Source organism: Drosophila ananassae, chromosome 3L (assembly GCF_017639315.1).
Source record: "Drosophila ananassae strain 14024-0371.13 chromosome 3L, ASM1763931v2, whole genome shotgun sequence".
Lineage (NCBI taxonomy): Eukaryota > Metazoa > Arthropoda > Insecta > Diptera > Drosophilidae > Drosophila > Drosophila ananassae.
In genome coordinates this window covers 9,244,705-9,257,378 of record NC_057929.1, presented here as the reverse complement: position 1 = coordinate 9,257,378, position 12,674 = coordinate 9,244,705, and the positions used below count along the sequence as shown (strand labels likewise).

General features: G+C 44.5%; 2 protein-coding genes across 2 annotated transcripts in view; both read right to left on the bottom strand.

The window, feature by feature from the left end:
* LOC6495991 (GTP-binding protein Di-Ras2) overlaps nucleotides 1–6,611 on the bottom strand; it is a 29,035-nt gene extending 22,424 nt beyond the window's left edge. The window contains exon 1 of the mRNA XM_001959958.4: nucleotides 6,345–6,611. The gene's annotated coding sequence lies outside the window, so the exon portion shown is untranslated. The remainder of the gene's footprint in view (nucleotides 1–6,344) is intronic.
* A 4,497-nt stretch (nucleotides 6,612–11,108) lies between these two features.
* LOC6495990 (serine protease inhibitor 42Dd) lies at nucleotides 11,109–12,638 on the bottom strand. Its single transcript, XM_001959957.4, is given in 5 exon segments — nucleotides 11,109–11,341; nucleotides 11,404–11,545; nucleotides 11,620–11,678; nucleotides 11,681–12,514; nucleotides 12,576–12,638. Coding segments are annotated over 5 exon segments (1,182 nt in total). The 5' UTR covers nucleotides 12,592–12,638; the 3' UTR covers nucleotides 11,109–11,210.
* Between the last annotated feature and the right edge of the window lie 36 nt (nucleotides 12,639–12,674).

Sequence of the window (12,674 nt, the reverse complement as noted above, 5' to 3'; positions counted from 1 at the left end):
AAATGGGAAGCAGTCGCCCGTCTATGCGCACAAAGGACTCAGCTGAAAATCAACCGGAAACGAGTGAGAGAGTACAGAGCGCCCGAAACCGGAGCCGGAGCCGGAGTTCAAGTTGTCTAGGACGTAATGGAGAAGCAGGATTCATAAAAGCACGCAACGCGCCTTACGCGTGAGTTACTCCGGAGGGCGAGGAGAAGGAGGCTAGGACGGAAACACGAGCAAACTGCCAACGCAAAATGGGAAAAAGGGAAAATTGTGTTGTGACACGGGGAAAAATGCTAAAAGGAAAAGAAAAATGCGAAAAAATAAAAATCACAAACAGCATTTCTGGCGTTGCAGACTCACGAACCCCTAAAAGAACTCACAGAACGCCAGGAATCTCGGAATGTCCAACAGCAGCCAACTTCAAGTCAGCCAATAAACGAGCTTCTGTCGAAGTTTGAAATTTCCGAAACAAAAAGCCAAACATTACGTATTCGCCACGGTGTACACCAGTATTGACAGGCACACACGACTACTGACTAATGGGCAAGGAGCACCCAAAAAGCTGACAATCAGATCAGCGCACCACATCTGGACTAACGAGCACATCTCCGGCATAACCTACTTTGTTCCATCATCATCATCATCATTGTCGGCAGGATCTAACGTCAACGGACAACAAAGTGGACATAATTTGATTAGGCCTCTTGTCATAGTCGGCCGTACTTTTGAGCCTCGATACGGCTTCTTTTCACGAGATTCCTGAGAAAACTTTCTCAAAGTGTAACGGCCTGAGAACGAGCAGTCCGACTTGACTCGCAAATCCCCGCCAGGCATTGACAGAGCCAGAGCACAAACCGGCAAATTGTAGGAGGGTACAACAACGGACAGACGGACAAGCGGACAGACGGACCACCAAACAGACTGTTGGGGTGTTTCGCCCGCGGAGTTTCTAAGGCCGCTAGAAAAGATATAAAATAAATTGCGGAATGCCAACAAATAAAAATTTATAAGTGTAGGCATAAAAAGTGTACCCCGCCCACAGTTTTGAAACCAAGCCCCTCCCACTTTCTAGGCCAGTTTGTGCCCTCGTCAAAAAGGACGAAGCTGCACGACACAGAGCCAGGACGATTATAAAGAGATTTGTGTGTCTGGGACTCGAGTCTCGGGTGAAGTTTCTTGGTGGCGGAGGCTCCTTGGAGGCGGAACAGGCCGAAAGGAAAAGATTGTCTGAACGGCCTGATGAGGCGCTGATGACTGTCATCATAATCTCGATTAACATAATAATATCCGTAATCGTTATCGGCATTGATTATATCTCTCTTTCTCTCTGTATCCTGGTTCCTAATTTTATCCTTCGCCCCCAAATTGCCTATCAGGTTGCTTTGTGATTTGTTTTTTATTCCTGCCCTCCAGTGCCCTTGGCAATTCGAATTTAATTGCTTCATCTGGCCATAAAGGCTGGCCAGATTTGTCGCTCTCAAGGTGTAGGATTTGCTTGCCGTTTTGGCCAAAACGCACTTTTCCACTTTCGGGCTTTAAATACTTAAAAGCAAATCGATGAAAAAAGAGCTCAACTTTATAATATCATCCCTCTTGCCACTGCTGTTGCTCCTCGAACAACAAAAAATGACTGGTAAGCCAAAATCGCTAAAAAAAAAAAAAAATTGTAGAAAAAAATGCTGAACGGCAGCTGAACTTTTAGAAAATTCATTTGGCCACTTTCCATGGCGCGCCACTCGAGATACAGTGGCACAGTATCTAGGAGGCGCCGCCGACACTGCCGGCATTGACGGATATGCGAACTTATTGATTACTCTGCCACTGCCACAGCTACTGGCAGAGCCACCGCTAGTGCCACTGCCTGAGATATTTTTTGAATAGGGAAACGGGCGGGAAAAACAGCAACAAAATGGGGCACACAGTCAGCGGAAGTTTAGCCGAGATTGTCAATAGAAAGGAATCTCTGGTCAGGGAAAGGGTGGAAATCAACGACGCACTTGCCTATGAATATTATGGGTGATACACAGGGCCATATGCTGATGGAATTTTATTTTTTTTTTCTACCACACAAATCCTGTTGCAAGGTTACAGGATTTTCTCACAAAAGTGGGAAAAAAAGTTTTTGACTACATGATACCCGGTACTTTCAGTTAATACTGCGCAAGTAAGGGGATTAATGTTTCAAAAAGAATGTGGAATGGAATATGTCTGTAATGAAGTAACTCATTCATTCTCATTTATCCCGAAGCCAATGTACCTTTTCAGTCAATAAGGGCCACTTTTTTTCCCAACTTGGCTAAGCGATGACAGCGATCTGTGCACTTTTCCGGATATTCTGTCTTCATTTTTGACCAAGTTTGTTCTTGGATGGCCATCAGTGCATGTGACACTTTGGAATTGAAGCAAACAATGTTGTTGTGGCGATGAAGATGGCCAGTTCCTGGTATTGGATAGTTTCCTTGTTCTGGCCACCTAAGGAGAGCTTATTGAAATGCATTCGCCAAATCCTTCAGCCCGGCTACCCCCCGAAAAGTTGCTTCTGGTATTGGTATTGATGGGGGCCTGTCTTAGTTTTGATTTTCCACTTGATCGAGTGCAAACTTGGTCTACATCACCTCGCTCCTCAGCTTCCCTGCTCACTCAGGCGTGTTATCAAATTATAAACAATTTCAACGTGAATATGCATTCTTAATGTGACTGAATTGTTCACGTTAATTAGGTTGCAGCGGCAGAGGGCTGAACAGCTCCCGTGGGCCGCCAACGTCCTTCGGAACGTGCCCCAGATTAATTTCCTGTTTGAAGTGAAAACATTTGCAGCGTTTTGTAGTCACTCAAGTTGCTGGAATCGCTGTGCAATTACTGCAAATTGTTCTACACATTTATGCTGCTGGTCTCAAGCACTTTTCGCATATTTTATTTCATCTACCAACTATGGAATCAAGTTGAGGAACGTGCCGCAGACACGTTTTTGCCCCTTCCCCACCACCACAACCCCCCCTTTCAGGTTTCCCTTTTTTGGCCCAAATGGGCATTTGTCTCAAAAGTTAAAATTGCTTTTAATATAATGCGATTTCTGTTTGCTTTTGGTCAGGCCGGCATTCCTGGAATGCTTCACAGTTTTGTTGGCCAAAGCATTTAATGGTCATTAAGTGCCTTCAAACGTGTTTCCCATCCCCAACCAACTACCCCAGTTACCCCACTTTGTATCTGAGACAATTTCGAACAATAAAATTTCAATAAAACTGGAAAAAGGCGCACTTGAAGGGTAGAGTGGAGAGTAAGGACCAAAAAGGAAAATCCGTTAGACCATAAAATCAGCACAAACCCAAACACACAACATCATCAAGGCGATCATCATCCCCAATAAGTGGAAGACAACAAACATGCTCCGGCACTTTAATCAAATGCGACCACAACAGCAAATATACTACACCGCCATAGGATGTGTGTGGTGATGTGTGTGCTGTGGGTGTCCTAAAATTTCAATGAAGCCATTGCCAACCAAAAGGCAGGCTCTGGAAAAAAAGGAAAAACTATTAAAGTAAGTGGAAATGGAGGCATTAGGGCGGAAACACACACTCGCACGTCGGCACGTTGCCATTGACAGGAGCATATGGATAAGAAAGCTTTGAACCTTTTATGCCTTTCTAATTTGGATACAGCCAACAGCGGGGAGGGGCCTGTTGGCAGGACGAAAAGTAAAAACAACAGACTACAGAACAATTGCCCAGAATCCTGGCTACCGTTTTGCCAGCATTTAGTTGACAAAGCCTGTGCATTTTCAATTTACGCTCTGCAATGTACGTCAGGTGTCAACATTCTCAGGATAAGCCTGTGCGTAGGAGTGATACACATAAATGACTATTCTCTGCCGGGGGCAGCCCAGCAACTACCTCTCATTACTGCCAGGTTAACTCTTATTGGCCGCAATTAATTTTCCGTCATTCAAGGTGTCAACTGCAACAATTTCAAGAGCAACAAAAGCAGCAAAAAAGCAAAATTCACTTTACTTCGTAGTTCTAGTGTTTAAAGGTAGATACTGTATAGTCCTTATGAAAATAATATTCGTATATGTAGGATCTGTATTATAGGAAATAGGTATGGAGCAATAAGCTCAATAAAAACTAAGGCTACTTTTATAAAAACAAATCTTACTATTCCTTAAAGTTTCAACAACTCATCACAGAATAGAAACATCCTATTGAAATAGATCCTTTTCTGAAAAGGGGAACATAATAAAAATAAAATTACTCTTATTCTTGATTTTACAAATTATTAAGAAACAAAGACTTTAAAAGGTTTTCTCAAAATGAAAAGCATCATATTTTTTTTATTTTAAACAAAGGTGGTACTTCAACCGTATTTATTTAGTCGACACATTATATTTTCTGCTGTTTTATCAATTAGATGGTACAGATACAATTAATAGCCACCACAGCAAACAGTCTCCCGTGGACCTCTGGCCATGACAAATGACAGGGAATGCGGTAGAACTAATGAACCACAATAAACCCCACAAGTCAGAGGCACACACACACACACACACGCACACAAGGGTTTTAATGGGAAAAAGAGGCTGACTTTAATATCTACTTGATCATTGGGAGAGAAAACTATGGTAAATGCCATCGCACTTCAGGCATCCGGTCTAGACTTCATTATGATTTAGTGCGCTCCAGAGTCGAGTCCCCTAGGAGCCAGCCAGATGCTGGGCTTGGTCCTGGTCGGGGCCTGTTTCCAGGCCGCTTCTTAAGGATACAATAAAAAAGCTAGCATACCTATGGGGGCATCTGCATAACTGTGTGCTTAGAATGCGAATATGTGTGTGTGTGTGTGTGGGTGGGTGGGTGTGCGTAGATGTGCGAGTGTGCGTTATGTTATTCCCCATTTACAGTTTGGCAGCGAAAACGTTTAATCTAGCATAAACATATGGAACAGAAGCATTTACATGCGATTGTATGCCATAGGGGATGCTTAGGGGCTGAAGGCCCCCAAGACAGGTGAGGAGGAGTAGGTCCTAGGACTCCTGCTAAGATTTTCCCGTCCCCAAAGCCAGGCACAACTTTAAGAAGTCAAACGAGTCTAGGCTTTAACCATAAAATTAATTATGCATTCCTGGTGTGAGAAAAGCAAACAGTCGCCGCCGCCTCCGATTACCAGGAATGCGCCGCGAATAAACCTTTTTTTTTCTACCGACTCTGCTGTTTACTTTTCATCACGAGCCAAAGAAATATTAGAAAATACTTGGAAAAACAATTGAAAAAATACATTAAGGGAATGAATCATTAGAGAGCGGAGGTTGCTTCGAATAGGGAAATAGGAGTACCAAATTAAATTGCAGCTTTTTACAAAGAAATGCGATAGGGGCCATTCTTGGAAACGCTAACCTCCGTTCTTATAATTTTTTGTATTATTTTGCTAAGCCTCAGGGATTGAGCATTAACTTCGGTAAAAAATCACTTCGAGCATGAGATAAAATCGAAAGTATGGGAATGGCTGGAGATTGATGTAAAATCCGCCACAAAGCAGTTTCTCGATGAGATGAAATAACATGCTAAAATCCGATTATGGACTCACAAAACCAGTGCTCGAATGGATTGTGTGTGGATGAAGGTGCCATCGGTGCTTTTTCTACCTTCAATGTATTTATGTGACAAATTTAGAATTTATGATGGGCGCCGGAGGTGTCCTAGAGGGGATCCTAGGGGATGCTGGCAACCCACACACGTCCTGCGAGCTGTGTAATCGTAATAAAAATGCACAACATGGCACCGTGTTCAACCTCTCTTCCCCAGCATCCAGTCCTCCTCCCAAAAATATTGGGTCTTACAAAAGCCAGATCTAAAGGCAACTTAGGGCTTACTTAGACATGTTAACTGCTGCAAGGACTCGGTGTCTCTATACACTTCCTACGACCAAAAGCAAAGCCCAAACTTGCGGCGGCTACAAATTTAATGCGCTTACAATAAATTTTTATTATTCGAGCGAATGTTGCCGTTAAAATTGGATATATTGAAGGCTACCCCCCGTCCGGATTTAAGGGTACTATATGCCAGAAAGCCAGGCTCTTGCTATACCAGGAAGATAGCTGGAGCTGACGAAAAAAAAAAGAAAAATTTGAATTTTCTGCCATAATCGTAACTTGCTCCCGTGGCTGACACTTTAAACTCCTGTGCCTTCGCACTTGCACTCAGTACGTGCTTTGTTTGTGTGCCTTGTTTATGCCTTAATGTGGCTATAAAATGCAGAGGACCATGGTCACGGTTGGTCCTTGCCAACTCGGCCACATTGTGACTGACCATAGCATAGTAGGTCACTGGGATTTACTGTCGTAGTCCTAGCTCTACGCGGTGGCTTACCTGGCGTATACTTAATCACTGGTCAACTGCAAGGCGGTACGTGAGATTGATTAAACTCCAGATTCTGATTTATGCTCTTCCAAAATCACCCAAAAACACACACACACTGAATGCCAAAGACGCAACGCGGTGATATGGACTTCGAGATAGTAACGGTCGCCTTCTGGCACCTTTTTTCAAAAGTATTATCCTTCGTGTTCGGCTCGGAGTATCTAGAGAGTTTCTAGAGAGAAGCGCGCGCGTTGCTATCAAGCTGGTAACTGCTCGTTGTCCAACTCGGGAAATGGCTTTTATAAGGACAAACAGAACCTCACGAGCATTTGCCGCCAAAGCATTCAAAACACAACATGTTGCATGCCGAGGTTGCAATCAAAACAATCCTTCCAGCCACCCACAGCGCCTGCGCAGGCAGTGCAAGGCTGAGGTCCTTAGTGGCTCTAGCCAGGACAAAAACCAAAGCTTTGGTTGTTCGCTGGCTTCCCCTCGAACATGCTGGAAAGATTGGAGTTACGTTGGTAATAATTTTGGGGCCACTATTGGCCCATAACCCATATTGATCCTTGGGTTGGCTAGCAATCACCATCCTCCTGATTAACAGGATACTCCACTCAAAGAGACAGCATCCAGGCAAATAGGGTGAAAATCGAAATCTGAAGAGCTCCACAAAGAGCACGGATTTTCGTTTAGGCCTCGACAAATGTTGACATACGAATGTTAATTATCCACAGGACGGACAAAAAGGAAGAGCAGATGTGCTGCCAAAGGCAAACAAAGCACCTGAGGCGTCCGATGGGGCGTATGCGTGATAATTGTCGGCCGGGCTCGGCTCACTCCTTTATCCATTTTGGGGTCGGAGAGCAACTGTTCGTTAATATTCAATAGCATGTATTAAATACAAAGTGTTAACAAACTTTTGCACTTTGCATGGCCCGGAGACGTGAACCCGTAAAGCTACACTGTGGAAAATAAGTCCTTGCTTAAAAATGAAATGCTTAAAAATAGTTACTTTAAAGCAAAGTTACCGTATTTATTAATTAATTAAAATATATAAAATATTCTTAGTACTCTACTTATTTGTCTCTCTGCACATATTTGCCGGTTAAAAAAAAGGCACATCCGTTTTAAAACCAATGTCCTTTGGCGATGAAGAACAAGACAGGATGGCTGTCAGGATGGCATATCCCAACTAACATGGCCAAGTATTTCATTAACCTGCCTCGTCCAGATACGCACATTGGCAGCTGCTGTCTAAAGGACGCAATGGGAGCGTTAACTTGTTTTCCCGGAACAGCCCTTTTTTCCCTTTTCAGCTTCACTCCTTTTCCCTCCATGTCCTGCCCTGCTCCTACCTTGTGGGTCTGTGGGTGTGGACTTAACGATGGCAGGACGAGCGTTAAATTGTGTCCAGCGCCCATTGGAGCGAACTGGTATTTTATTATCATTTTTGTGGTGCCCTCAACCATGTTGTATCTGCGGCTGCTGGGAAAGTGTAAACTTTCCGGCACTTTGGGAGCGGAGGAAGGTCGCTGGCATTCAATGGGTATTTTGTGTTTTGCTTGCACCTGGCACGGCCTCTGACAATGGGGTTCTCTTACAAAGGCATTTTGAATTGCATAAACACAATATGCAGCTTGGTAACTTTTGAAATTAAATGCCAATTGCAAAAATGTGCAAAACTCTCCATTCAGGGACTGTGACACAGCAAAACCTAGGCAACCAATGCAATCAAAATGTGTTTCACCATCCCAGCCCCTGCAGTCAGTTGCGGGCCAGGACTCTGTGAATGCTAAACATGCGCATGGCATAATTTCTTAATTACCGAAGTTGTCAGTTGCACTTAAAAGTGAGCAACAATTACAATTTGCCTGCTGCCTCTACGTTTGTCTGCTGCGTCATTGCAGGATGCAGGATGTGAAATAATTGCTCCAGGCTTCTAGGCCACCTGTGAAGACTTACAAGGATATGCTTTACACAGGCACTACCCGAAAATTATGACAAATAAAAATTCGAGAGGAAAATTTTCAGAATACCTTAAAGAAAATAAAGGGGTAACACCATAAAAAGGGGGGTTTCCAAATTTGACCAGATGGCCCTTTCCCATAGCCATAGATCTACCAATTAATGTCCGATTCGAATATAGTGTATGGTATATGATATGGTATACCATTTTGTGATCAGCGCTGCAAGTACCTTCATTCCTTATCAAAAACATTCCTTAAATACCATTTTTAAATTTTTCCAAATTTTTCAAGGGGTACCCCTATAAAAAAGGGATGTTTTCAGGTTTGCCCACTTGGCCCCCTTGCGATAGCCATATCTCTGCCAATTTATGTCCGATCCGGATATGGTATACCATTTTGTGATCAGCGCTGCAAGTACCTTCATTCCTTATCAAAAGCGTTCCTTAAATACCATTTTCAAATTTTTCAAATTTTTCAAGGGGTACCCCTATAAAAAAGTGATGTTTTCAGGTTTGCCCACTTGGCCCCCTTGCGATAGCCATATCTCTGCCAATTGATGCCCGATCCGGATATGGTATACCATTTTGTGATCAGCGCTGCAAGTACCTCCATTCCTTATCAAAAACATTCCTTAAATACCATTTTCAAATTTTTCCAAATTTTTCAAGGGGTACCCCTATAAAAAAGTGATGTTTTCAGGTTTGCCCACTTGGCCCCCTTGCGATAGCCATATCTCTGCCAATTTATGTCCGATCCGGATATGGTATACCATTTTGTGATCAGCGCTGCAAGTACCTTCATTCCTTATTAAATACATTCCTTAAATACCATTTTCAAATTTTTCCAAATTTTTCAAGGGGTACCCCTATAAAAAAGTGATGTTTTCAGGTTTGCCCACTTGGCCCCCTTGCGATAGCCATATCTCTGCCAATTGATGCCCGATCCGGATATGGTATACCATTTTGTGATCAGCGCTGCAAGTACCTCCATTCCTTATCAAAAACATTCCTTAAATACCATTTCTTAATTTTTCCAAATTTTTCAAGGGGTACCCCTAAGAAAAATATGGATTTCCAAATTTTCCCATGATATAGATTTAATGAAGAAGATAACATGTTTCAAATGATACTCTCATATCATGGAAGTACTCCAAGTATACTCCACACAAAGACCAATTTTATTTTTTGAGTATTTCGATTTTTATTGCAACTAACATGTACACATTATATTCTCAGAATTAAGTTCTAAACGGGAGAAGTAGATTCAATGAGGGAAAGAGGTGCGCTGGCAGATCAACTATTTCGTGCCAATTTGGGCAAATGATGCAAAGAGCTGTCAGTGGCAGAAATAGTTCGATAATCCTTTTTGGGGAAAAGCAGATTGGGGAGATGGCAAACGAGTGTTCTGTGAAGCGTTTCATGTTTCGTGGTGCCACCTTGTGAAGCAGGACCCTGCTCCATCCTCTCGACGTCCTATTCCCTGCATCCGCCTACTGCTTAAAACTTGTCGTGAAATTTTCTATTTGCTGATGCGCGAGTTGCATTTCCTTTGCTTTTCCCAATGCGGTTCCAGATGGTTTTGTCGCTCTTTGCTGCTCCTGGTCGTGTTGTCATTTCAATTTCAATTTGCTGACGGAACTTGAAGCGTCGCCCGTAACAACGAAGCCGAAGTTTCGGCATTGCCCTGGCCACCAATTAGTGCCAGAGCCAGAGCCAGAGACAGAGTGTGATTGCCAAACGGGGTAACCGAGAACACGACCTTCGAAATTGTAGCAAAATTTGTGGCAATTGTTGACTTGAAGTGGCATACCATGCGACACAGTGTGTTGTCTCCTGTTTTCCGGATTTAATTAAAATGTTTTACACATGCGTAAATCCCGGCATAATTGTTTTACCTGCAACACATCCAGAGGGTGTTTCGCATCATTTCACTGACAATAAACTTTAATTATGGACATGGTCCAGGCCTTGTCATCGCCCTCGGCCTCGGTCTCTCGGCCTCGGCCCCCAAGGTATTTTAATGTCACAAAATGTTATTAAATCTGTCCTGTCCCTGTCAGGGGCGTATACAACACAAGGGCCATCTCTGGCAACCGCAAAAATTTGTCAAATTAAATTTACACCTGTTTAGAAATATGCAAATATCCTCCACACGAGTGGGAGGTCATGGCAGTCGAGGGCTCTGTGCGGGTTTTTATTCAGCTTTCGTTGGTCAGGGGCTAGTCGGGATAGTCGACCAAAAAAAAGAGAATCCTTGGAGGAAACACAATTTAGCTGCACTCATAAACCTCTGCCCCGATCCTGGGAGGAAGCAAGGAGGTCTGCCGAAAGCAAGAGGATGTGTTGCGGATGATTGCTGCAAATTGCCAACACAGTTGTTGACTCTGGCCATGTGGCTCTCGTGTGCCAGTGCGAGTGCGTGTGTGTGTTTGGGTTTGGGTTTGGACTTGGCCAGTGGCCAGTGGCCACTTACCACTGGCATTCAAATAGCCCAGCTTTTGCCCAGTTCTTGACACGTTTTGTTGGCAGTTGTGTCATGGATTGATAGCTATACTAACTTTGATTTATTACCTGCTGTGCACACACGAGAGACTGATACAGAATTGCCAAACTGACGGTCGATGGGTTCGGTGCCAGGATTGCTGCTGCTGCCAAAGGCTCGTCCTTCGTTTGGGGCCAAGTCCTCTTAATAAACTATCAATGTCAACTGCATCTCGGCCCGACTCTCTAATTACAACAGCGCCCTAGTGCACACCCATGTATTATGCAACCCAAAACTAATCAACAAACAAGCTTGTACCTAGTTCTGTTCGAGTCCCTGCACTTGACATCGAAGATTGGCATTTATTGGGTGCTCGGATATTGAGTTTCCGAGGATTTACAGCTAAAACTAATCGCACTCGTACTCATAGCTGACTGACATGGCCCAGGAACAAGGTGCTCTCCTTGCCTACGATGGCGAAGGCGAAGGGATGATCCGCTACGAACTCGACAGTCTGCTCGCCAATAACCAGGGACTCCAGCTCGGCCTTGACAACTGCGGACAGAAAAAGTAAATCAACTGGCCAGGTGCCGAGTCATTTTCTGGGGGAAACTTACAGGTAGCCCCACTGGCCGTGGTTCCCTTCTCGTTCACCTCGATGACAGCCTTGTGCTTCACCTCCGAGATGTGAAGGGGCGTCGGAGCACTCAGCAGTGCGCTGAAGTCAGCCTGAGGTCCAAAAAGTTGCTTGATTCCCAACTAGAAGTATTAAGGAAACGATGTAGGTAACTCGTAATGGAGTCATGATGGAAACAACTTCAACTGGGACCCACCTTTTCCAAAACTGGTTGCAGGGGCACATCAAACTCAAATTTAAACTTGGGCAGTTGCTGAGACGGGAGCGCACATCCTTCAAGTCCAGGCCGTTGAGTTTCTCCTCCAGGGAGGCTAATCCTTGCTCCTCCTGGGGCAAAATCACCAGGAACACAATGTCTGTGCCGAAGTAGGGCAACTCCAGGACCTTGGCCCCCAACTCCGATAGTTCACCGTAGCTGAAGTAATCCGATTGTGACATGGTGTCCACGCTGACCCGCTGACCTCCGTGGTTGACAAAGTCCCTGGCATACGTGGAGTAATCGGGGAAACTGTTCTGCCAGTCGGCCTTGAAATAAATGGCATTCACCAGAATGGCCGCCGTATCATCATCGAGGGAGTCCGGACTGATGAGGTCCTTGATTTGTTGATGGGTCTGCTCCTCCACCCAGGAGTTGATGCTCCGGGCCGCCTCAGAACTCCGACTAAAGTTCAGATTTTCGGCAACGGCTGCAAAATTTCCGCTCACCAAATCCTGATAGGCTTGGGCCAGTTGGAATTTCTGTGCCACATAAATCCGATTGGCAACCTTCAACTGGGCCTCGTCTTCGGTTTCCCCCGACGACGGTATGTCCCTTTTCAGGGCCTTGGCCACCTGCTGGGCCACCTCGATTTTGTCTGCCCCCTCCAGGCCCAGTCCGTCCTTCAGTTCGCCGGCAGTACTGCCCTCGGCACCCAGGTAAGCCAACGTCAGTCCAGTCCTAATGGAGGCAGGAGAAAATACGATGTTTCTGTTGACGTTGGACTTGGCCAAAGGACCATAGAGCTTCGAGGAGAACTTGGAGTCACCGTTCGTGTTCGCCATGGCCAGACCCAAAATCAAACTCTGGACTACAAGTGACAACGTTAACTTGGCTATAAGGTGGGAGTAAAAAATTAATGTGCTTATCAATATTGATTTCCGGACAGGGTCTACCTTTCCAACCTGACATTCTGAATCTGACTGAATTATACTTTGAGGTTCATTAGTTCTTGTTGACTCTTTTTTGGTTTAAATTTGGGCTAAAACTGGTTT